Here is a 23,609-nt window from a genome sequence, read left to right as displayed (position 1 = left end):
TTTTGACACCACTTCTATTTACCTGGTTGGCCTGCACTCGTGGTTCATTCTAATACCAAAATGGTCGAAAATGTATCTTCTGTAGACAGCAATGAGAAGGCCAACACCTTCTCGCTAGAAAACATCCTGGGAGAAAACCATGAATCCTTAGAACATCCTGGACTTAAGCAGCAAGAGGGAATTACGCCTTTGGGGGGATGGGACGAAGAGAGCGCCGAGAAGCCAGTGCAAGAAGGGTTTTGTGTAGAATGCGAAGGTGCCTACTTTAACGTTGCGATTGCCCCCGATACTGATCAGGATATATGTGATGCTGATTTAGATCAACCTGCTCAAGTTACATGCGAAACATGTTCTGATAACTATTGCGAAGTCTGTTTCGCTGCTCAGCACAGAAAAGGCTCGAGAAAGAGGCATGCTACGAAACCTCTGGAGGGCCAACCTGAAAAGAAGGCGAAAAATGGCAACGGCGCTATCGTGACCAGAGTAAATGGAAAGGACTCCGATGACGAAGTGAGTCACTGTCTTCCTTTTCCATCGTCATGCTCATGAAATATTTTAGGACAGTGATGATGTAGAGATGGACAATTCTGACGATGGGCTGGATCTTGTTATCGCAGGACCGTCAATCGAAGTAACAGGCGCACAGCCAGCCGTAGGCACAAGTGTGGGCGAGTGGTTTATCGAGCGCTCGAAATACATACCACTTCGACTAACTATCAACGAACGTAAATTCCTTCGTCTCCTCGATGCCGCTCTGCAGGTCTCTGAATACACAGATAAGATCGACACGCTTGGCTTCGGGCTGTCTAAAGCGAAACGCATAGTACAGCAAATTCGCGAGCTATGTGCCATTCTCTCTGGGTTGCTCCTCTCTGCCGACTATAAAAAAGGCCAGGAGCTTTTCACGGACCGTGACTTCCAGGCGAATGCAGAGTTTTATCAACAAATCTTTGAGCTTGGGAGACGGCATAAGATCATGAACCCTGACAAGATGCGGACTACGTATGGAAAACTTATATACCTTTTACAGGTTGGTGATTTGATTCTTGCACATACATTTCTTGCCAACTTTCCCCCTTAGGACAGTCAAAGTTCAGAGGTCCAAGACATGCTCAACTTTTCCTGTGTCAAACCTATCAGGACTGTACACAACGTCTTGGAAGAACATGGAGCGCTGGGGCTTCTCCGCGATGATCTGATATCAGTTGCAACAAAAGAAATCTACTCTGAAGGCCGATCCCGACGAGACATACAAAAAGATATCAAAAGTAAAGAGCGTGCTATCGAGGTGTTATCTTCAAAATATCAACTTGGGGGCCTCTCCCAGGAAAACGTATGCCAATGTTTGTACAGCATTGGTGATAACCATGCCTTCTTGCGGACAAATCGTGACCCATGTGAGCGTATGATAGTCTACTTGAAGGAGTATTTCCATGCTACAAAAGCGAGCGATCCTAAAAGTAGTCTGGCTATCCGCAGTGGGAAAGGAGGGGCAAGGCTGAGCCACGATCACTCTAAGCAATACGCATATGTCTTGCAAAGTTTGACTCTATGGCGAGAGATCCTACATGGTGTGCATTTTTCCGGCCATTACCAACATGACGCTGAAGTTGCTGTGTAGATATGTTCCGTCTTTGGTCGTTAGCTGAGCAAGATCTGCTCGCCGAAAATGTTCCTTACCGTCTGCGTGACACTGGTCAGGGTCTCAATCGTGTCCAGGCAGCACCTAAAACATCACGTATGATGCATGCCATACTTCATCGCGCCCAAAAAAGTGTCGGCTCATGGGTCGGATCTTCCGTTATTCACATGGGCGATCACAATGTCCCCAACGCCCTTATGTTCATTGGTACGTAATTATCTGATCGTTGTCTCGACGGGATTCTAATACAACGTATAGACAAATACTCCCAGATATACCGCATTCTTCTTCCCATCTGTAACGCTCTGTCACAAATACCAGCTCTCGCAGAAAAACCGGCTTTGCGCTCTTACATTGAGGATGAGTTTGGATCCACCGAGAATTGTATTCGTGAGATTCTGAGCGACTTCTTCCGCCACGGGTTTGATGGCTCAGGGGCTGATAATTTCTTCGATGCTGGGAGCTGCATAGACGGGCGGTTGACAAGTGCTTGGAATTGGTGTGCGATGCTGGAGAAGAAGAGGTACTTCCCGGTATTCTTACTCACAGGTCAGTTTTGGCTCTCCTATATTCGGTCACGACTGACTGATATCTCGTAGGATTCATCGGCTTTGATGGAGAATGGTGATGAATGTAGGACATGGATCTATTTCGTAGAAGCCCCTTCTGTCCGAGACTTTCTCGGAAATTATCGCAAGAGTCTTTCCTGGCTATGTCTATGCTACTCTAAGCTTGAAGCTTCAAGACTGACATATTTGGGTCATGAAATTTTCTCGCTAATCGCGATTAATGAACATTACGCAAAAATCTGCGCCTTGTGATGAAGCATGGTGTAAACAATATTTAATGTATTTGTGTACAGCTATCATTCCTTCGCAGATTCTCCACCCAAATTCGCCAGATTTAAGCAGCTGCGGCAGTAGCAGCAACAACCCCATGCACTGCAGCTATATCAAGATTACCTCCCTCAGATACTTGTTGTAGTGCTGAAACAACATTGCCATTATGCCGTCTCCGGGCGGCGATGACTACATCAAGGACACCTGCGAGATCCGCTTTATAGCTCGCAAGGCGTTTCTCAAGCACCTCCCATTGTTCACGCTGGAACGTGCGTGCTGTAGACCTTGTGACATACAAAGTTTTCGCAGTCTGCGATAGTTTTCCAGAGAGCAAGCCGGTGCGAATGACTAGTAATAAATGAGTGTAAGATGAGGGTGACTGTGACACAAAATCAGAACCAATACCGTCGATAGACCATTTCTCCACTTCCGTAGGGTCAATTTGTAAAGTGGAAGCAATCTGGGCATATGAAAGATCACGTCCGATATTGTCGAACCCAAGTGATGCGAACGTTAGAAGCCTGATTTTACGCTCCAGCTGGCTTTTCTCCAAATCTATGCATAACATCAGTCCATTCCGTTTTTGCCTTCCGACATAACTCAAAGCGTACTATATTTTGTAATCCCTTCGGCGTGACTTTCAACCCAAGTATTGAACTCTGTTAAGCCTTCGCTGAGGAATATGTGAAGGAGGCCAAACAGTTCGTGATCCTTTGCGGCAACCACCGCATCGAGTTTGAAGAGCGAGTCAAAGTCGAAAATGGAAGGTAAACGAAGCGCTGTAGCAATTGCATCGACTGCTGCTTGTTGGCTTGAGGGCGATGATGGTGGCAGAGATACGAGATAAGGCAGAGTGTATTCATAAGCAGCCTCCCTTCATAATCAAAATATGTAAGGATGGAAGCTAAGCTGGGAGAGTACTAAAAGACTCACTGCTGCCCAGATTTTGTCAGTGCATCTATTATACTTTTGAGGAACTCGCTCTTCTCTTCGGCAGATATATTCCATTGCTGCAACCACTGTTCTACATCCTTCTTCGAAAGGCATAATATGTCTAGATTGCCGTTCGAAGTGGCGATCTGGAGCAAAGTAGTGTAGATTGGAAGGCGTAGAGCCGATGAACGTGGTGTAGCGTTGAACAGATTAGACAATCTGAAATAACATATGAGTATGTGTAGCTCTAGAAAAATGAAAGTTAAACGTCATACATGCGATATTTCGGTGCAGGGTTTTCTGATGTTGAAGATGAGATGATCCTAAGGAGCGTTGTTACATGTTTCCTCGCCCCATCCAATTCAGAATCCCAGAGCGAGAATAGATGAGAATATAATAGGTTGAAGAAGCCCTCAATTTCTGCGCGAACAGCTTCAGTAATGTAGAAAGGTTGTTTCGCACAAAGAACGCACCTTTCTCATTTCCGTCCCCTAGACCTTTCACTTCATTCAGCACCGCAGAGAAAATTGTGCGCTTCCTGTCATCATCTTCATCCAAAGATTTTGCACCTTCGTCCGTCTTCAAAAGCTGCTGAAATGACTGAGTTAATGCAGTGCGATCCTCTTCAGAGCGGTTTCGAGCAATATAATCTACAAGCTCATGTATCTGCAATCTAGATGTTTAGCAACCATCGTTGGGATATTTGTGAAGAAATGCACCTGTTCCTCGTACGTTCCTTCCGCAAAGACGGATACCGAATCTGAGATAAACATAATGTCGAAATTTTAGAGGACTCCTTATGACTTTTTACGGTCCAGCGATACACATTCAGAGTTCAAGGCCTTTGGACAACAAGTACAAACAGAAGGCATCTACAGCACATCACGCTCACTGACATACACCAGTACCGTATGTACCATCGGCCTCCGTTTTATTAAGCAATCAAAACTTTCCTTTGAATAGCTGGACAATCTGGCCTGCTTAGCTCTCAGGCCATGTCACAAGTCCTCGAGCACCATAGATCCATGTAAATGCGCGCTTGCTGTACACATGATTGCATTTGTTAAACAATCATCCATGTCAATGGTAGCGCCCTTCGTGTTGACAGTCATTGCCTCCATCATCGTTCGTGTGATTTGTCATTACAATCAAGTATCCCGGTCGCGTATTTACTATCACAGAATCTTCAATGGCGTTGCAGCATGGGTCTATAGTTCTAGAAGACCCTCGTCTTGTTGCGGTGAGAGTGGAAGCAGAGCGGATGAGAGATTTTCATGGTAATGTCGAATGCATGCTTTCGTCCCATATCGCTATTCCGCAAGCCCCTCAGCGGCACTCTATTCTAAGGGTGATAACGCTATCTAACTGTCGCACGATCGCCATATGTGGCGAATCTGCCCTATCAACGGTGGGCAGCCCATCGTCCCACATGCCAACCAGTTGATAATATTATCACAGTATCTGTACCTTGTGCCACAATGGACCGAGACCCATAGCAGCCGTTGTGTGACCCGGAGGAACTGAAGCACGTAATTTATACTCTCATAAATACTCGTTTCGCACTAGTGAGTAACCCCACTTTTGACGTCCCTCGCCTCTGACAATGAGACTCCTCATTTGGTTAGGTCTCTCCGTTGCTCTCGTCAGAGCGACGCCTTTCAAAGGTTGCCAGCATAAAGTCAAGGAAAGCGTCGCCGCACCTCCCCGAGGCTGGGTCAAGCATGCTCCTGCACCCAAAGACCATCTTATTGACTTGAGGATTGGCCTCCCCCGACCCAACTTCCCTGCTTTGGAACAGCACCTCTGGGAAGTCAGCGATCCCAGCCACGAGCGCTATGGTGCTCATCTCTCCAAGGCGGAGACCGACGCTCTGATGGAGCCTCACCAGGAAAGCATCGATATCGTCAACGAATGGCTTGCATCTCACGGCCTTGAAGAGGAACACCTTTCCCGTTCATCAGCTAACGACTGGGTTACCATTCAAGTTCCCGTGGGCCTTGCCGAAGAGATGCTTGACACTGTGAGATACTTAGTATACTTATCTGTGGAAATAAGCTGAACGAAATGCTTTAGACTTACCACGTATGGTACCACCCGGAAAGTGATGAATCTATCGTCCGCACGACGAGCTACAGTCTTCCCGAAGTGCTCCACGAGCATATTGACTTGGTCCAGCCGACCATCATGTTTTCGCGCTTCAAGGCGTTGAAGAGCACTCTTCATTACTATGGAAAAGAGGACGTTACTCTCACCAGCCCTTCAGGTGGCACTATCACAGGACCAGCTGGTAACCAGGTTGATGCTAGTTGCAACAACACGGTATACTCGTCCATCAATGTTCAGATTAAAACTATCTAATACTCTAGCCCTAGATTACTATTTCCTGCCTCAGGCAACTGTACAATGCTGTTGGCTACAACTCGTCCGCAACGAACGGCAACAAACTTGGCCTGACAGGTTACTTGGAACAATATGCCAACATTGCTGATTTGCAGATGTTCTTCTCTCTTCAGAACCCTGCCGCATACGGCTCTAATTTCACGCTGGTTGATATACATGGTATATATTGTTCATGACTTTCGGGTTTCGCACTTACTAACCCAGATTATTTGTACCAAGGTGGCACCAATAACCAAACTCCCGCTGCTGCCGGTGTCGAAGCCAACCTAGACACCCAGTTCGGGTTTGGGCTCACATACCCTACCCCTGGCACCTTCTATTCGACTGGCGGTGAGCCACCTTTCATCCCTGACGATTTGGAGCCAACAGACTCCAACGAACCATACACATATGTCTGTCCTGTTGTTCAATGTGTATTGACATCAGCTTAATATCTTGAATGCTTGAATGTAGTGGTTGGATTATATTCTCGCTCAAGATGATGGCAATATTCCTCAGGCCATTTCTACCAGTTATGGTGACGATGAACAAACAGGTATTTGAATAGTTGATTCACTTTTGCATCCATACTTATGGCGATTTCCCCCAGTCCCGCAGAGCTATGCTGAACGTGTGTGCGCTGACTTTGCAACCCTCGGTGCTCGTGGTGTTTCAGTTATGTTCTCCTCTGGAGATGGTGGTGTAGGCGACGGTGATGCCGACCCAGCTACTCAAGAGTGTTACTCCAATGACGGCACCAACCGCACCATATTCATCCCCGGTTTCCCGGCTAGTTGCCCTTAGTGCGTATTACTTCCTTTGGACGGTTAATTTTCGCCTCTAACGGCCTTTCATAATAGCGTCACAGCCGTAGGAGGAACAGTTAACATCCCTGAAACTGCAGTATACTTCTCTGGTGGAGGCTTCAGCAATTACGTAAGGTTTTTACAGGTCTGAGATGTAGGGCTATTGACTGAAATGGGTTTAGTTCTCTCGACCCAGTTACCAAGATAGTGCAGTGGAATCCTTCTTGACTAAACTTGCACCTGGCACGTATGAAGGTCTCTATAACCCGTGAGTCATTCAAGGCTTTCTTCTTTTACAATGCTTACCCATACATGCGTAGGTATGGACGAGTAAGTGTTAATAAGGATGTACGAAACATATTCTGATCATTACACTCGTGAAGGCATACCCGGATGTTTCTGCCCAAGCTTACAATTTCCTTATCGTATACGAGGGTAACACCACATATGTTGCTGGAACGTCATGTTCCTCCCCAACTTTCACTAGCTTCGTTTCGTTGTTGAACGATGCCCGTATTTCCGCGGGAAAGACAACTCTTGGTTTCCTCAACCCCTTCTTGTACTCGTCAGGATACACCGCACTTAACGATATTACTGAGGGAAACAACCCTGGTTGTGGTACCGAAGGATTTAACGTAAGCTCAAAGATACTCGATATGCGATAGTTGTTTAACCTTTGTGTTTTAGGCTACTATCGGATGGGACGCAGGTGAGAATTATGGCAGACCGATAACTCTACATCTATATGCTATTCTGACATTCTCTCTTTTAGTTACCGGTTTAGGTACACCGAATTTCGAAAAGTTGAAAGCATTGGTTTTGAGTTTATAAATCTACCTCAGCGGGACATTCGCTTATTTATGGTGTATGTATATACATTGTCGCAATATCTATCTGGATGCATTTTTTGCTTTGTGTTGTAGTGAATTATTCTTCACGTGTTCTCAACATTCGACCACGTGAAGAACATGATTTTATGCAATGAAGAAGGCACATTAAAGAACATGTTGAAGCCTCATGTTGCGTTGAAGTGGGCGTCAACGTCACAACTTTCTTTCTGACTTGACTCCGCACCACTTTAACGACGCTCGAAAGTGGCGCATCTTCATAGATATCGTCAACAATCTAAAGAGCGATGCATTACGTCGACAATGACAGTGGTGAGTGGGACTTGTCAGCAGTGCACCAAGTAATAAATCCAACTGTCGCTGCGAAGAATCCACCTATTACTTTGTCCCAAATCAGAAGGCGTCTGGTGGTCGAAATTATGCAGAACGACCCCCACCTGCCCCCACCACAGTACCCATTGATGATAACTTCGATGCATTCACCATCGAGTGCAATCAAGAGACCGTGTACAACGAGTGGACAAATGGTCACGAAGCCCATCGTCGCCAAAGTGATCGCTCAAATGGGGAAGCCCATCCTGATTATGGAAGATACATGAACGAGATGGGCAAAGTCTTCGGCAGCGATGTCGATGTCGAAGTGACGTTGAGAAGAGCTAGGAGCCCCAGTGGTAGAAGTGGAGATAGATTAAAAGAAGTTCAAGAGATGGGCGATGGGTTAAGAAGAGGCTCCAGCCTTACGAGTCTCAGGAGGAGACACGGAGACCGAGGTTCAATTACTGGTGACGACAGCCCCCATGCTTCCCGCAGACGGGGTAGCTCTGATCCTAGGCCAGTAGAGCTGGTTCAGCGCCGCGTTTTGGAAGATGGCCCTGAAAGAACCGTGACGATATGGAGGGAAGAGGTTGCAAAGAATATAAGTACAACTGGATCAGAAAGAAGCATGTCTAGAGTCAAGGACAGCAAGGAGATGAATGTTAACGCCCATGTCCACAGAAATCGCAAAGGAGGTGGAAAAGATTTTCGTGTGGAACAAGCATATGAAAATGACGTACGGATGTTTAATAACGGAAACAGGACAGTTTCGCAGGTGAGCATGCCGTCTCACAGGCATCTTTGTTTCAGACACTGACGTCCGGAATGACAATAGACTATTGGATCGCCTCTACGCACTGGAAGGAACTTCTCGCATCAAGCGTATTCTCCTCGTTTGGAGCGAATATACACCTCGGGGCATGACATACCCGCAGCGCAGATGCAAGCCGAGATGCTTCAGGCCAGAATGAGACCCCCCAGTCCATGTCGATCGGAGAGGATTTATACTATGGCCGAGCTGAGGGCTTTGGCAGCTGTCTCGTCCCCTCTCCAGTCTGAAGCCAGGGCGCCACCACCGCGTTCCGAAAGAATGTACTCAGCATCTGAGCTGAAGGGGGACGGATTCATCGCGTCAGGACCTCATCGGACAAGTCCTCGGCGCAACGCAGCGTCTAATGCGAGCCGAAGCAAATTGTCTCCTAAGTCACAATCACAAGAGTGTAGTATGAATGCGGCCTCTACGTCGTCTGTGGACATAGTCCTCGCATCCTGCCAACCTACCTTGCTGCATATAGCTCCTATCCTCAATAGCCTCGGTATACGCAAGGAGGAACACTTGCGTGCTATCGCCCGACTAAACGAGGAAACGAGGGATAAGGAACTCAAAGATGAAGCACTTAAGAAAGGAATAACGGTGATGGATTGGGCCATATTAATGGACAGGATTCAATCACTTTGAAGTGAGAGGCGTGGGGCTTTGCTTCACATGGTGCATCCCCTCAGCTATATTTTCCAGCATTAACCAGACATAATACACTTACAAGAATTCCTCGAATAAAAATATGCAGCATGCGATCTCTGGCCATTCATAGCGTGATAACTGAAAAGGTCCTAGCTTAGTCGAGCTTGAGAAGACGCCGTAAGTATACGTAAGGTTTGACAATGAAATTGCTATGATATCGAGAAAATTAATAATACACCACAAAATAATACACCTGCTGCACCAGATATCACTTGCGCATTCTCTTCTTGAAACGTTCCATGACCTAATAATAAATGTTTAAATGCTTAACGCCGAATTTTGAAGTGAGAAATTCAACGCACTGCTTCATCAGTTGCCATCTGAGGACGGTCATGATGATGTCTGCGTGATTCGTCTTGAGGAGGTAAGCCCATTGCTTCCAATTTCGCGTCTCGCATAATGTCTGCATCCGACTTTTGCTTTAAATTTGGTCGATAGACTAAGAGTTTAGTCGTTAAAGAATTTCATCAAGCATATAGCTTTGAAAAAACTTACAGCGCGCAGCAGCCAAATGCTCCTCGTCATTAGTAGCTTTCTTTCGGTCCTTGCGCTCTTCAGCAACCATACGTTTTGCTTTCTCGGTCTCTTCAATATTCTTGAGTCTTGTACTGTGAAAGTCAGGGACATTAGGATTGTAAAGTATATGTGGTGGAGCGTTGCACACGTACTCCATCCCAAGGTCAACTTCAGGTATAGCTGTGAGCATTGTGAGACTGTTGGTAACACTACCTTCCTCTGCCATTCTCTTTTCCACCTTCCACCGTTCTGAAACATTATACAACTCGTCTTGTGGATCAGAAGATCTCGAAGTAGGCTCCGGAGACTGAGGTTTACTGCGAATCTTCAGGTTTTCCTCGATGTAAGCCATCCTAAAGTTATGGTTTGCATTAGTTACTGTAAAACCTGGGGAAACCAACTATGAGACAAACATGTGCTTGTCAACATCCAACGCGTTTGTCTGCTGTGTGAAGTTGTTTGCTCTGACTACCCTCCTCGCCTTTGCATCCTTGTCCTCTTCTTCGCTGCACAAGCTAGCCGTCAGCTCTTGTCAAGGTAGCACCATCGACGAAGGGTTGCTTACTCTTCATCTTCTGTGACTTTGGCGCCTTTCTTTAGCCCACCTTGATCCTCTTCTTCTGGAGCACGCTTTTTCTTCTTCTTTACATCGCCTTTGTGAAGCTTGCTTGCATCTATTCCCCGCCTTGCTTTCTTAAGCTTTCGTAGTTCGAGAATTTCTGCCAAGCTAAGCTCCGTCACAGACGATACGAAGCGCATTCAACACTGGACGTACGGAAGTTTTCCCTCAGTATCAAGGCTTTCTTCTACCTCTGGAGATACTTCCCGTATTCGCGGCTGAGGACGACTGCGTTTTCTAATCATAAAGCTTACAGTGTATGTTGACGGTCGGTATTGGGATAACCTAACCGTGCCCGAGTCCGGAATCCTTTCACTGTATTTGACCATATTTACCAAACTCTAACTCTTATATCTCGGAGAAGTACGAATATACTAAAAGTACAAGTTTTCCAATTGAATGTCCTAAACCCATGTTAAATAATCTCTTCTGCTACGAGTGGTGGTAAGAAATTTGGCCCAGGATCCACGGGATGCTCAGAGCCAGCAGGTACGGAAGCAGGTTCAAGGTGGGGGTTCGAAGAAGGTGGAGCCAAAGTAACAACTGGGGATGAGCTTGCATCAACTTGAATTGTTGGTGGAGAAGGTGATGTATGGCGAGAGAGCATGGATTCAGGTGCCCGTAACCCACCACGACGAAGTCGAGGAGCCTGTGAACGCTCCTCGCTTACTTCATGGCCAGGTTCAGGTGCTGTAAAGGGTGCCGACTGCGACGAAGAAACAGAGCTTAGAGGAGGATGTATGGGGAGGATCATCTCGTCGGAAACACTTGGCGCCCATAGTGGAGTACCAGGCATAACCACCTCGTAGCGACGGGTCCTGCCGAAAGGGAAAAAACGTCTAGCTGGTGCGCTTGGCAAGGAAATGGGCTCATCAGGAGGGGGTCGAGAAGATGAGGTAGCTACATCTGCATGTGAAATAATAGGAGCAGATGTCTCTGACCTCAGGCTACCTGATTCTTGTGTATTTTGGCGAATGGAAGAGCGACGGCGAGAAGTAAAATCATTGAAATCCGTTGCCCTGGTTCTAGCAGGTCGGCGAATAGATCCTTGGCGAGATAGATTGGAGCTAAATGGCCCATTGGCAGCGGGAAATTGCCAAGGGTTGCTGCGCGTTGTGGAAGAGGAGTCTTGTAAGGGTGGTAGCGTCCTATCTGCGCTGGAACTGTCTGCTGATGACGGACGGAAAAAATGGGACCTTCTCAAAGGATACGAGTCTGGGAAACCCGACCAACTGGGTGGCTGTGACCCATATGCATCGTACAGTTCTGAGTTGATGCGGGCACCTTCTAATATGCCACCATTGGCAGGTTCGTACGAGACATTAACGTCCTCGTCATCCTCATCCATTTCATCCTGATCAGGAGGCGCAGACAAATATTCCGTCAAGTCCACACCTCTTCTTCCCACGACACCCCGCCAGTCGCTACGTGCCCCATACACTCTTACAGGATTTGATAGTCGTTTGAGTGAGAGAGCAGTGCGGTCCGCTATAAGCCCGCGGTCCGCCTCATTGTGCCGGAAATGACGCTCTGCGAGCTCCTATGTTCCCATCAATGAGCCCAGCCGGGCACGAAGGTGAAGGGGAGAGACGTACTTTGACAAGTATATCGATGATGGAGGTCGTGAATGAGTCGCCACTGTCTAACTCTTCCACGAAAGTGTCGTAGCTGATCCAGGGCTCTGCATTCTCAAGCTTGGAGCGCTTGATTGCACCAGAACTACATTTCCATACCGTAAATAGGTCCTCTCATGCATAGATTAAACATAACTCACACTAGGCTTTTCATCTTGGCGCGAAGGACTTCATCATGGTATCCGACTGTCCTGCAAACGATTTTCCAGCTTTGTAAGCTACAGACCTTGAGTAACATACCATTTTCCCATTTTTTGGCGCGAGTTTGGTATTCGCCCCTGGTAGTAAGGCAAAGGCACGAGGCAAAGGTGCGGAGGCGGCAGAAGACGTATATCAGCAATCCGGAAAGCGGATTCTTCCTTGGGACCGATGGTAGTAAGGTCTTAAGAGAGGTTTTGTTTGTTCTTTGTTTACTTACGCCGTAACAGCAACAACGCAAAATGTGGCTGAGACATCACGATTAAAGCTCAAAAATATCATAAATTACACACAGTATTGACCAGAACCTAGCTGTCTAACTTGTATCATCAGTTCCGCTGGTGTTACCATTCGCTTTACTTCTCGAGGCAGTCGAACTTGCGCCAGCACGATCCTTCGAACTGATCAGCAAGCTTTGGAAGAAGTTTTGCAAGACTTCATGCTGAGTTTGTCCCCCTGTCGGACTCGGCGTATTGCCCAGCGTAGGTGAAGTTGGGGGACGTCCGACGTTAGCAGAAGAATTTGCGCCAGCCGTGCCCACAGCGGGGAGACCTGATGGTCGAGTACCGCTTCTCGTCGAAAGTCTGCGTGATGCATCTCCATTGACACTCGCATTAAGCCCTCCCCCTCCCCCTACACCTGCCTCCATTTCACTCAGAGCGCGCTCGACATTAGGCAGGTTGAAACTACTGCTTCCCAGAGGACCAACAATACCAGCAGCCGAACTTTCTGTGGGATTTCTGAAAGCACCACGAGGGTCTCGGTCGGGCTTCTTGGAGTTCTCATCATAGTGTTTCGCGAGGAAAGCCTGTTCTGGCATCGGATTATTAAAGACCGGGAGGGGTGGAGGCTACAAATCAGTTTAGCAACAATCCTATCACAAATCCTTGATAGTGCAAATACCTTGGCTCCTTGATCGGAGACAAGCAGGCTGTACATCTTCACAGCTCCGGGCTCTTCCACATTTTCTGGATCTTCAGCTTCGAAGTCTTGTTCCCAAGCTTCACCCCATGTTTTTGCTTCGAATCCTTCTCTCAGGACGGCAATCTTGCCCCAACTATCCCATCCAGCAGGTACGACAATGCGATCACGATCCAAGGTATTCGGTTTATGGCTAAAGGGGAACGGATTACGAATGGGCGTGGGAGCTTCCATGCCCGCTGAAAGACCAGGTGATGGGGCGGCAGGGGTAAACAAAAGGTGAAGGGTATACTGACGCAAAACCTGGAGTGTGGCAGGGAGAGGTGTCGTATAGAATAAAGCGGCACCATCTAATAAATTGTAATTGACAACAATACCGATGTTGTTGCATAACACGTACATTTTAAACATATAGTCCTTAGGACTTGCATGATCCCATCTGTTCTCTCCTCCCACTCCCCTCCGTTACCTTTGACCATACCGCCCATACCAGAAGTTCCAGCACCGACCAGATCATTGCCTTCGTCGATCAAATCAGCCTTGGTGCAAGTGACAATAATGGGCACTCCAGCAGTGTTGTGGGTAAATATGCCAGAACCTAAAGGCAACAAGGTGTTTGACGACAGATTGGATGCTGGTATTGGATCTGAGGAGGGTTCTGTGTAATGCTGCAAGTGAGATTGTACTAGAATACACCACCCATTAATCAGGAGGGTTCAAAATTTACGAAGGTATCTTACATCTTTCGCGATTCTCTTCCCTCGCTATTTCTAGCTCTCGTGACGAATCGCCTTTAGCCCACTCCTCGACCCACATTAGCCAGGTTTGTAGATCTTCCACAAATGTCCACGGACGTGTCCAATCCAACACAATCATTACCAAGGTATGGGGTAGAGAGATCCGAGGAGGCAAAAAATGAGGAAGTAAAGAAGTATACGACGAAGCAGCTGAGGGGATGGTGTACACAGACAACCGAGCCAACGTGTCTGTTACATGAAGATTACTTATCAGTATATATACCAGCACCGTTATTTAGAACATGTACCTTCATCTGCATCATCTCTAACATCAGCCCATTCATATCCAAGAGCAAAATCTGAGCGTGACTCGTCTTTCCCTTCATCTGCAACAGGTTTCTGCAGCAACGCAGAAGCTAATACGGACTTTCCAGACGAAGGCTGGCCCAGCAAAAGCACTTGTTTGGATGGTATTGCCCTTGTTGAGGATACTGAATCCAGAATCGATGACCATAAGTCTTGCGGGGGAGCTTCTGGCGATGATGGACGCGAACCCTCCATGATTTCTGGCCAAGCTGCCTTTCAGCAAGCTTTCTCTATCAGCGTAGTTTTAAACTCCGACCATCCTGGATATTGTTCACAACGGCGACGACGATAAAATCACTATCCAGTAGTTCCTGTACAACCTTTACAATGTCTGCAGCAGTTGCTATTCCTCACCACACGCTATCAGAGACCCCCAATTCGCGGACGATAGAGATCAATGGCTGGGTTATAACCGCTTCAACAAATCCAATATCTAACGCGTCGGACTGTGATGCACTCCAAGCATCTTTGGGCTTTGCGCTACCGGAGATGACATTTGGCAGCAACTATCTGTCGTTGGAACATGTCCCTTCGGATTGGAAGCTCACTTTCGATACTCACAGCGCCCTAAAGGCTGTAAAGAAGGGGGAATTTGAGGAAGGCGACGGAGGGGTCAAGGTTGGCTATGCAGATGCTTGGCTAAAGAGTCGGTAGGTGGTGAAAGTCACTGCAACACTGTAGACTTGATTCCGAGCACATCCCTAGCACAGATCCAGGGTCTAACCTTCCTATGCCAAAAACAGTACCAACCAAGCCGTACGATTGGACTTATACGACCACATATGCTGGTCACTATCCTGCATCGGGAACAGAGCCACTGTCAGACCTCCCTTCATCGAGTCCTATACCATGGGATGTTGCCGATCCAGAACAACCATCTCATTCAATCCCATTATCTGAGCTTACCCGGCCCGATCCCATCATGTTTTATGCAGAAATTCCTCTCTTCGAAGACGAGCTTCATGATAACGGCTCATCAAGTCTTCTCGTCAGAATAGTGCGTTTTAAGCCCTGGTTCTCCTTTACATAGCTGAACTCCCGGACAAAGCGTGTAATGCCGACATGCATATTCATTCTGTCTCGATTCATTCTTCGAGTTGACAACGTCTTGTTTCGAACACATGACACTCGAATATATCACGCCTTCTCTTCGACAACACCTCTCGTCATACGTCAAATCAGTGGATGGGAAGCTCCTTACGATAGAGTGAAACGGGTAAGATCTCCCATGTATTGTGTACTATCTTCGTACATACTGACTACTTCAATCAGCTACTTCCAAAGAGAGATGATATGACTCCTCTCACTGATCCCAATTTTATTGCAAAAGCTCTGACTGAGATGCCACCAGAGGCGTCACAAAGGACTGGGGCTGGAACGCGCTGGCGAGGCCTAGGAACAAAGGTGGAAATTGCATCCTTGGTTTCCCCTGATAGTTCTTCAACATGAAGTTAACAACTAGTTTGGAATGGAAATCGCAGAAGTAATTTTAAATGTATCCCTAGTCTCAGCCATCTCAAACCGCAGTCCTCTGATGGACTTTTATTTTCCCTTATCATATATGTTATGATATAAGGAGTGTTTTCGTAGTGGTCTTGACGGTTGTTGAGGATTGGTAACACTCAATTTTTTCGAATCTGATGCGTTGTCCGAGTCTTTTGAGACATTGTTCTTGTTCCATAACTAGGGCATTTGTTGGCGTATAAAGTTTTCGTTAGACTGGGTATGGTATAGCTCATAGTCCTATCTTAAAGGAGAGACATAGTACCTCGTGCCCAGCGCATGCGGGTTTTTTGGCGAAAGATAATGCACTTTATACACCCGTGGGAAAGCTCTCCAAAAAATACTCTCCATCCACTAGCATCGCAGCGATACTGCAGGAAGGCGTTTCAAAATGGATGTCTCTAATATCCTCGCATCTCATGCAGCAAAATTGTGAGTTCTTGAAGGATATCAATATGGTTCGTTACCTCAACCATCTTTAGCCAATCCATAGATGTGGAAAAAGAGACACCTCTCGATGTGGACACTGGTTTCCTAACAGTCACAGACCTCAATCCAATAGATGAAGACTCGTACAGGTATGTGTAGTATAGTATGTTTTTACTCTTACCACCTTTTAATCGTGACGTGCAGCACAAATCTCGAGGAATATCTCCAATCAACAGCTCGTGATGGGATACAAGCCCTGATCGCCTCGCTTTACTCCCTCCCCACAAAACCCTCCCCAGATGGCCCTCTTGCCGTGCTACCCCCTCCTACAACCCTCCTTCCTAGAGAAAAACCCCTCCCTAAACCAAAACCACCGACTAAGTGGGAGCGCTTCGCCTCTGCGAAAGGTATCCAGAAGAAGGTTCGCGAGAAGAAGATCTGGGATGAAGAGAAACAAGAATGGGTTAACAGGTGGGGTCGAGATGGGAAGAATAAAGAGAAGGAAGACCAGTGGATTACTGAGGTTCCTGCCAACGCTGGTAAGTCATCTTGTTTGGCTTTCGCGATCCTTGTCTCAAATACCAAAATTTCTCCAGCCGTCGATTTCGATCCCGTGAAAGTTGCCCGGGATGCACGCAAGTCAAGGGTAGCTCAGAATGAGCGGCAACGATTACAAAATGTGGCTCGTACAACAGCTCAAAGTGAGCGGCAGGACCGGAATAAGGAAATCGACAGAACACTCGCCACCACACGCCTTAGTACAGCCAGTATGGGTAAATTCGACAAGAAGTTGGACGGTGAGAAGAAACTCAAAGGCATAAAGCGGAAGGTGAGACGACATTCTTTTTATTTTATTTGTTATAGCTTAATTTATTGTACGTCAGTTTGAGCCAACGGAGATACCAATCGAAAGGGAAAAACAGTCATCTCTCGCTATCCTGTCCAAGCTAGATGGTGATGTCAAGAGAGCGAAGAGAGAGAAACCCAACGGTGGCGACGACGTACTGAATGTACGGAAAGCAATTCGCTCGGCAAGTAGGGGCCGGGGAGCTGTCGCACTGGGTAGAGCCCAAACAAGAGGCGATGGAAAAGGTAGGCGAGGTGGCAAACGATAGTCGATCCCCTTGTTTTGCTTGATGCTCATATATTTGCTCTCATCTGTGACTGAATGAAAATGAATATTGCCTACATGTTATGGTACATACATGGTAGGAAGAAGTCCGAACATGTTACGTTACCACTATCTTGATGATGTTTCTATAGGAAGACGATCCAAACTGGCTTTTCCATCCTTTATCCACTCCTCCTTCACCAACTTCTCTTTATCCAGATAGTATAAACGATACACCAGTTTGATGGTACCCTCGCTGACCCCTGCAACAGCGCTGATATCCCTGGCAGATTTCGGCTTTCCCAGTAAGAGACAGGTAAAATAAATAGCTCCCCCTGCGATTGAGACAGGACTCCTGCCATCTGCAATGCCATGCTTTCGTGCCTCGACTATGATATCGCCGCAGATGGACTGGACGTTAGGAGGGAGATCAAGGTGATTGCAATATCGTACAAGAAGGTTCTCGGGTCCTGATGAAGGAGCAGTCGCAGACTGATGGGCAGAAGCACCGGGCGCAAGATTAAAAGCCTGTTCTAGTGCTTTATAGCACTGTCCCAGAGTCTTCTTCGACACATGGGTGAGATTACAGATTTCGCGGAAAGTTCGGGGAACATGAGCTTGACGGCAAGCGATAAAAATGCAAGCAGCAATGACAGCTTCAAGAGGCTTTCCACGAAGTAGCTTTTCCTCGTCCGAACGCTTGTAAAGCTGCTTTGCAATATCGCTGATAGTTTTGGGAAGAGAGAACTGATCACACCAGCTCCCAATGTCGCGGAAAGCGGCAAGGAGATTACGCTCTGAACGCGAGCTCTGTGAACGAGATGCTGCGCGCTGGAGTTCGCGAGCAATGCCCGAGCCACCATCGCGGAAGCTGATGGCAGTATCCAGTTGCTCTATGCCTTCCAAGTCTGACGCTGCACCGACACGAGAAGGGTCGTCTCCTTCATCATTTGCAAACGTCTAAGCCAAGGTTAAAGAATGACAGTACTTACAGAACCGAAAACGAGTGAAAGAAAATTTTCACTTACACGCCATTCACTTCTGGTGTCGACGATTCGGTCGCCTAATACTAAGCCGCAGCTACCACACACAAGATCTCCGCTACCAAACTCTTCGACAATATTTGGATTCGGGTCCCTGCATTCAGGACAAATGAGGCGGACAGCTAAATCTGGGCCAAAGGTAGGCTGTTGAATTTTCTGAGCGCCTGCTGCCAAAGGAAAAGGCTGGGAAAAGGCCATATTGGCGAGTAGAGCTGGTGCGGAGATAGATTGATGAATACCCTATAAAAAGGGTAGTGAAGCGGTTCGACTCCTCCGATAACGAACGAATGTGTTTTGGTTAGTTGTTTATAAAGAAATCACTAGAATAAAAAGGTCTCATCCTGAAACCAGATATCAGCAGCTTTCATGCACGTACCACTGCCTTGGGTGCAAAGCCTTCAAACGATATGAAGGTAATGGCAAGATGCCTTTGACGCCGGCAAGGATGATGGCGACGAGGTGGTGGTGGTTGGGGACAGAAGTGACCTGTATGGCGGTGTCTTGAGAGGCACGACAGTTTAGCAGAGTATGACAAATACCTGTATAAACCTAACCCTAAAAATGCATTTCACGTGACATCACGCAACATTTCACTCAGAATATGTGAATTGCAAAAAGGCATACAAATGGCAAAGCTGGTACGACATAGAAGACACGAAACTAAAGTAAAACCAAGATAAATTCAGCGCACAGAAATTGTAACAACAGACGATGTAATGAAATTGTGACATAGCATGAATGAATAAAGTCTGAGTGAGATTCAAACAATCGTGAATAGCGGTGCATGTACTATCCCCATAACAAGAAAGACAAGACAAGGAAGAAGAAAAGACACAAATATACGTAGCAGAAGACACAGATCAATAATAGACGGCCTGAGAAGCACGCGGGTCGGTAGGGTACATTTCGTACTGAGCATGGGACATGTCGTAGTACTGAGGGTAGGGGTAGTAATATGGCTGCTGTTGATATGGTGAGTACGGCATCATTCCCGTGTCCACCACCTGCTCTGGCGAAACGTGCCCATTTGGAATTGCTGAGTTATTATCCACGCCATTGAGACCATGTACCTCGGTAGCCGACAAGCTGTCGGCACCCTGGAAGTATGCAGACGTCTCATAAGGACTCGCGGCACGAGTGGGTTCGAAGTCGGCCGCACTCGGTCTCAATCCGGAAGGTCTTCGTTCATACGGTTTGCTCAGCTGTTTACCATCTTGATCAGAAGGCTGCCTGATTTCGATGCGGGTACTTTGGCGTGGGAAGGAGAAGATAGGCATGCCTGTGGCAGGGTCAATAAACCCATTGCGAGGAGGTGTATGGGGCGGAGCCAGGAAATCTGGTGAGCCGGTCGAATGATGATGCATATGACCAGGCATGAATGGAAGACCGGGAGGCGTCATGATGCCATGGGTCATGGGGCGAGGTGTGTACATCGTAGGAGGTTGCAAATATACAGCACGACCCGTGGTCATCTCATAGGGCATGCCGTGTTGATTCATAGCGATACCCGGTGGCATTGCAGAGCCATAGCCGTATGGCGAGCCGTAAGGAGGGGAAGGCTGGGATACAGGTGGGAAAACCGTCTGCAGCGGTGGAGGGGCAGGTGGGAGGGTACGTTGCCCACGGACAACAGCATCTTGTGGTTTGTCGTCGTTTCCTTCCTCTGTACCCATACCCGTAGTGACGGCTGGAAAGGTGTCGCGCTGCTCCTCGACGGGCTCGTTCAACGGCTCCTCATTGGCGTAGCTGGGTTGTTGAGTCAGGAGAGTTGAAGTTTCGCGGAAAATTTGGTCAACGAGGTTAGGGGGAGAGACAGAGTGAGGCAACGGAACTAATACGGGCTGGCCTGACGGCTCAGCTGATGGTAATGATTGGGGAAGATCAGGAGTGTGAGTAATGACTGCTGGTGCGGGCGATTGAGAATCAAGAATAGGTACTCTTGGTACCAGCCCCGGCCTCACCGTGAATACCTCGTCGATAGGAGGTTCCTCTACAGTGGTCACGGGCTCTTCAACGGTAGAAGTAAACTCTACTTGTTTTTCTTTGCCTGCTGATTTGGGTATCCGTACTACGAAAGCCTTCTCTCCGTCCTCGGAAATAGCATCCGAAGACGGTACCTGCTCAAAATGATGCTTAACAGTGGAGATGGATCCTCTGATAATTTGAGGTCCTGTGGGGGATAGCTTGATTCGGTATCCTGGTCCTTGACCAGGACGTGGTTTTAGCGCCGAGTCGAAGTACAAGAATGCTTCATGTTGTTTTGTCCACACCCTTTCAGGTTTCATCGCAAACCAAGTTCGGCCAAGGGAGGGAACAAAGGAAGACAAACTCGTACGTTGTCTGTTCGGAGAAGATGCAAAGCCACCCCGACCAAAGGTAATACGGCCACGAGGAGGGGAAGGGGTAAAACCGCCTCGACCACGAAATGCCGAAAAACCCCGAGTGGGGCGTGGAAGTGATGGTTCCGATCGGCGCTGTTCATCTTTACGTTTCATCTCCTCGAACCCATCGTGATTCCATGGCTGATCGACACGTAAAGTTTCCGCAGCCTGGATTTCTTCTTCCTGTGAGTCAGGGATATCTTGTTGGGGGCGCTGCTCGATGACCACACCATATCCACCTCTACCTCGTCCTCGCATAAACCCACCTCTTCCTCTTCCTCTGCCTTGCCAGCGACCCCTCCACCATCCACTGAGACTCCGTAGATCCTTATCTAAAAGGCGATCATCGTGGCCCCAGAATTCACCGACAGTTGGAACATAGGAAGGATCTGCCTCCAGGCGCTGCTGGTACACTTGGCGTGCAGATTGTCCAGGGGGTCGCCTTGCATAAGACGGCCTGGAAGGCGGGGGAGTAGAGCTAGAGGCGGCAGGCTGTTCGTCTAAAGATTCATCATGCTGATCGACTGGCGGAATCACTTCTGAAGCAGACTCGGTTTCTTGCGACGCTGAGACAGTGCGTTTTACTGTGGGACGCTTCGTTCGTTGCCGCGCCTTGCGTGAGGGAGGATCGGTCAGTGAACGCTGAACAACAGCATGTCCATCAAAACTGGCGAAGTCTATTACTGGGAGGTCTGCTGGGCCATTGACATTTTCGTCAGCGACCATTTCTGACCAATTCCCAGCTGAACCAAAAAAGGGAGCAGGGTCGCCACTGTGGTCAATGTCTAGTTTCGAAGGCTGTTGATGGAAAGAAGTTACGTCTCCAGAGCTCTGAGTGGTATTAGGGGTGAGTATATGGGAATGGCCATTGGAGGGTATGTCTTCTGAGGCGGGTTCGCTTTCAGAATCAGAGACGGAGCCCACTGACGACTGATTGTCTTCGTCAGACTCTGAATCAGTCCCAACCTCACGCTCAATTTCCTCATCACTATCGAAGTGTCCCTGTGCTCTTCCTCGTCGTCTGACAACACGAGTCTTTCTGGAACCCGGGTGAGGATGAGCACGAGGTTTGGTGGTGGCGGCCTTGAGGTTTGCATGGGGGGCAGAAGAGGAGGACACGGGTGCCGGCATATTGAAATTATTGGACTGAAGGATCACAAGATGAGATGAAGTTCGTGGCAGATGGACGTAAAACTGGGGAAGATAGGCTCACTTTATACTTGACTGGAACTGAGATTGTGTTTCACGTGCAAAAGAAGGTTGAAAAAAAAAGGAGAAAAAAGAGACTATATGAGTAAACTTTGCGGGAGAATGGGATCAATATAAAAGAGCTGGACGATAACACAAAGAAATTTAAGACAAAGTGTCAAGGACGTCGGGAACGAGGGCGAGCTGGGCGTGGTGAACGTTACAAAGAAAGGCGTAGAAAGTAACTTCCCGGACGTTTCGCACTCAGCTACGGTGCCGTGGCACAGCAACCAGTTACAGTCACAGCCAGTCTTGACTCAAACCGGTTCTCAAGCGTATTCAGACCATTGTAGGTGTGAAATGGACCCAACACGCCCAGAAAGCTTCAATCACCGCAGCGAACGTCTTTCTACGGGTAGGACGTATCACTTTGTCGATCAAATTCCGACGAATTATATCCCCGGGTCTACGCCCACGTTACTTTGCCTCCATGGATTTCCTGACCTATGGTACATCACATTCGAAGCATTTTTCTATTGCTTTTGTGTGAACGATAACGTACGGACCAGCTTCGCTCTCTTAGGTATGGCTGGAGATACCAAATTGGCCCTTGGACGCGCAAAGGATACCGGACAGTCGTTCCAGACATGTTGGGTTACGGTCAAACCGACATGCCTTTCGACGCAACACAATACTCTACAAAGATGCTTTGCAATGATTTAGTTGCTTTGCTTGATCTCTTGGGCGTCTCGAAAGCTGTCTGTATATCTTCATGTCGCCCTACTGAGAAAATCTGAGGCTCTACTCGCCTGATAGATCGTGGTTGGGCACGACTGGGGGTCATATACTGCTGGAAGATTTGCGCTGTGGCATCCGGATAGATTGTTGGCGCTAGTCATGTATGTCTTCTGTTGCATGCACAAAGCCAATCCCATCCATGAATTCCAGGATGTCTGTCCCTTACACCCCACCTTCCCTCAATTATATGCCAGTGGAGGGTGTGGTCAGCCGCTACCAAGACTTTGGTTATCAAGCATATTTTGCAACTCACAGTTCAACGGCAGACATTGACCCCAAAGTACGATATGACTAGTGATCGTCCATGTTGCTAGTATCTTATGCAGATGATTCAAGGTCTCGTATCTCCTCCAAATTCTCTATAGAAAGTCCGATGGCGTTATGCCCTGGACAAAGCCAGGTGAGATGAAGAATTTGCTGATAAACGAGCGAGAGGTGACAGACTGTCTTCTCAACCATAAGGTCTGTGTCAGCATTTTGGTGCCGTGTGTCCGTCTAATTGATGGTTACTGGTCCAGGAGCTCGAGTATTATGTGTCTCAGTTCAGTAGAGGGGTCCTTGGACCATTGTCATACTACCGGACTGCTAAAGTTCGTTACGAAGAAGAGAAAGGTGACAACTAGACCTTTTGCAAGTGAGACAAATCTGACCAGAGAACCATTAGCTGCATCTCTTCCTGTGAATTTACGTGCAGATCTACCTGTTCTTTTTATCTGGGGCAATAATGACCGCACGTGCCCCCCTGCCAACGTACGGAAATCGCGAAGGTTTATACCAAAAGTGCAAGATGTAGTTGTGGAAGGAACAGGTCACTGGATAATGGTAGAAGCAAGCGAAACTGTCACACAACAGGTGCTGAGGTGGCTGGATGGCCTAGCTAC

At 47.6% G+C, this 23,609-nt stretch overlaps 13 protein-coding genes across 13 annotated transcripts; 6 read left to right on the top strand and 7 right to left on the bottom strand.

Moving 5' to 3' along the window:
* Positions 1 to 60: 60 nt before the first annotated feature.
* Positions 61 to 2,270, top strand: SERLADRAFT_446958 (uncharacterized protein; the record flags this gene model as incomplete). Its single annotated transcript, XM_007315760.1, has 7 exons — positions 61 to 256; positions 320 to 510; positions 560 to 1,030; positions 1,082 to 1,571; positions 1,622 to 1,849; positions 1,901 to 2,191; positions 2,242 to 2,270. The coding sequence occupies 7 exons, from the start codon at positions 61 to 63 to the stop codon at positions 2,268 to 2,270; spliced, it is 1,896 nt and encodes a 631-aa protein (XP_007315822.1).
* A 148-nt stretch (positions 2,271 to 2,418) lies between these two features.
* Positions 2,419 to 4,213, bottom strand: SERLADRAFT_461665 (uncharacterized protein; the record flags this gene model as incomplete). The annotated part of the gene is made up of 7 exons (XM_007315759.1): positions 2,419 to 2,829; positions 2,887 to 3,036; positions 3,093 to 3,355; positions 3,415 to 3,633; positions 3,690 to 3,834; positions 3,888 to 4,080; positions 4,134 to 4,213. The coding sequence occupies 7 exons, from the start codon at positions 4,185 to 4,187 to the stop codon at positions 2,546 to 2,548; spliced, it is 1,308 nt and encodes a 435-aa protein (XP_007315821.1).
* An 804-nt stretch (positions 4,214 to 5,017) lies between these two features.
* Positions 5,018 to 7,511, top strand: SERLADRAFT_446956 (uncharacterized protein; the record flags this gene model as incomplete). Its single annotated transcript, XM_007315758.1, has 13 exons — positions 5,018 to 5,056; positions 5,099 to 5,434; positions 5,488 to 5,733; positions 5,787 to 5,973; positions 6,034 to 6,206; positions 6,268 to 6,349; positions 6,404 to 6,596; positions 6,654 to 6,729; positions 6,782 to 6,867; positions 6,920 to 6,929; positions 6,983 to 7,234; positions 7,287 to 7,308; positions 7,372 to 7,511. The coding sequence occupies 13 exons, from the start codon at positions 5,018 to 5,020 to the stop codon at positions 7,428 to 7,430; spliced, it is 1,761 nt and encodes a 586-aa protein (XP_007315820.1).
* A 175-nt stretch (positions 7,512 to 7,686) lies between these two features.
* Positions 7,687 to 8,196, top strand: SERLADRAFT_461664 (uncharacterized protein; the record flags this gene model as incomplete). Its single annotated transcript, XM_007315757.1, has 1 exon — positions 7,687 to 8,196. The coding sequence occupies one exon, from the start codon at positions 7,735 to 7,737 to the stop codon at positions 8,044 to 8,046; it is 312 nt and encodes a 103-aa protein (XP_007315819.1).
* A 1,081-nt stretch (positions 8,197 to 9,277) lies between these two features.
* Positions 9,278 to 10,693, bottom strand: SERLADRAFT_383135 (uncharacterized protein; the record flags this gene model as incomplete). The annotated part of the gene is given in 8 exon segments (XM_007315756.1): positions 9,278 to 9,303; positions 9,318 to 9,528; positions 9,587 to 9,723; positions 9,780 to 9,892; positions 9,953 to 10,153; positions 10,214 to 10,306; positions 10,366 to 10,527; positions 10,576 to 10,693. 7 exon segments carry the CDS (start codon positions 10,662 to 10,664, stop codon positions 9,493 to 9,495), a joined length of 831 nt encoding a protein of 276 aa, XP_007315818.1.
* A 40-nt stretch (positions 10,694 to 10,733) lies between these two features.
* SERLADRAFT_461659 (uncharacterized protein) lies at positions 10,734 to 12,403 on the bottom strand (the record flags this gene model as incomplete). The annotated part of the gene is made up of 4 exons (XM_007315755.1): positions 10,734 to 11,959; positions 12,015 to 12,138; positions 12,194 to 12,244; positions 12,294 to 12,403. The coding sequence occupies 4 exons, from the start codon at positions 12,302 to 12,304 to the stop codon at positions 10,835 to 10,837; spliced, it is 1,311 nt and encodes a 436-aa protein (XP_007315817.1).
* Positions 12,404 to 12,496: 93 nt separating this feature from the next.
* SERLADRAFT_461652 (uncharacterized protein) lies at positions 12,497 to 14,481 on the bottom strand (the record flags this gene model as incomplete). Its single annotated transcript, XM_007315754.1, has 5 exons — positions 12,497 to 13,101; positions 13,155 to 13,522; positions 13,573 to 13,857; positions 13,913 to 14,158; positions 14,218 to 14,481. The coding sequence occupies 5 exons, from the start codon at positions 14,468 to 14,470 to the stop codon at positions 12,568 to 12,570; spliced, it is 1,686 nt and encodes a 561-aa protein (XP_007315816.1).
* Positions 14,482 to 14,528: 47 nt separating this feature from the next.
* On the top strand, positions 14,529 to 15,831 carry SERLADRAFT_461648 (uncharacterized protein; the record flags this gene model as incomplete). The annotated part of the gene is made up of 4 exons (XM_007315753.1): positions 14,529 to 14,925; positions 14,981 to 15,272; positions 15,324 to 15,491; positions 15,548 to 15,831. 4 exons carry the CDS (start codon positions 14,603 to 14,605, stop codon positions 15,722 to 15,724), a joined length of 960 nt encoding a protein of 319 aa, XP_007315815.1.
* A 336-nt stretch (positions 15,832 to 16,167) lies between these two features.
* Positions 16,168 to 16,683, top strand: SERLADRAFT_383119 (uncharacterized protein; the record flags this gene model as incomplete). Its single annotated transcript, XM_007315752.1, is given in 4 exon segments — positions 16,168 to 16,210; positions 16,261 to 16,356; positions 16,412 to 16,504; positions 16,519 to 16,683. Coding segments are annotated over 4 exon segments (266 nt in total), but the record flags the coding sequence as incomplete, so codon positions are not given.
* Positions 16,684 to 16,908: 225 nt separating this feature from the next.
* SERLADRAFT_461642 (uncharacterized protein) lies at positions 16,909 to 18,864 on the bottom strand (the record flags this gene model as incomplete). The annotated part of the gene is made up of 4 exons (XM_007315751.1): positions 16,909 to 17,036; positions 17,092 to 18,278; positions 18,347 to 18,681; positions 18,738 to 18,864. The coding sequence occupies 2 exons, from the start codon at positions 18,557 to 18,559 to the stop codon at positions 17,448 to 17,450; spliced, it is 1,044 nt and encodes a 347-aa protein (XP_007315813.1).
* Positions 18,865 to 18,949: 85 nt separating this feature from the next.
* SERLADRAFT_461638 (uncharacterized protein) lies at positions 18,950 to 20,618 on the bottom strand (the record flags this gene model as incomplete). The annotated part of the gene is made up of 1 exon (XM_007315750.1): positions 18,950 to 20,618. One exon carries the CDS (start codon positions 20,032 to 20,034, stop codon positions 19,222 to 19,224), a length of 813 nt encoding a protein of 270 aa, XP_007315812.1.
* Positions 20,619 to 21,434: 816 nt separating this feature from the next.
* Positions 21,435 to 22,023, bottom strand: SERLADRAFT_383111 (uncharacterized protein; the record flags this gene model as incomplete). Its single annotated transcript, XM_007315749.1, has 2 exons — positions 21,435 to 21,589; positions 21,690 to 22,023. 2 exons carry the CDS (start codon positions 21,871 to 21,873, stop codon positions 21,558 to 21,560), a joined length of 216 nt encoding a protein of 71 aa, XP_007315811.1.
* A 267-nt stretch (positions 22,024 to 22,290) lies between these two features.
* Positions 22,291 to 23,351, top strand: SERLADRAFT_435482 (uncharacterized protein; the record flags this gene model as incomplete). Its single annotated transcript, XM_007315748.1, has 6 exons — positions 22,291 to 22,439; positions 22,514 to 22,688; positions 22,747 to 22,829; positions 22,879 to 23,008; positions 23,065 to 23,190; positions 23,247 to 23,351. 6 exons carry the CDS (start codon positions 22,291 to 22,293, stop codon positions 23,349 to 23,351), a joined length of 768 nt encoding a protein of 255 aa, XP_007315810.1.
* Positions 23,352 to 23,609: the final 258 nt, after the last annotated feature.

This window comes from Serpula lacrymans (genome assembly GCF_000218685.1).
Source record: "Serpula lacrymans var. lacrymans S7.9 unplaced genomic scaffold SERLAscaffold_4, whole genome shotgun sequence".
NCBI lineage: Eukaryota > Fungi > Basidiomycota > Agaricomycetes > Boletales > Serpulaceae > Serpula > Serpula lacrymans.
The sequence above is the reverse complement of the archived record's forward strand: the minus strand, read 5'-3'. Positions and strand labels throughout refer to the sequence as shown.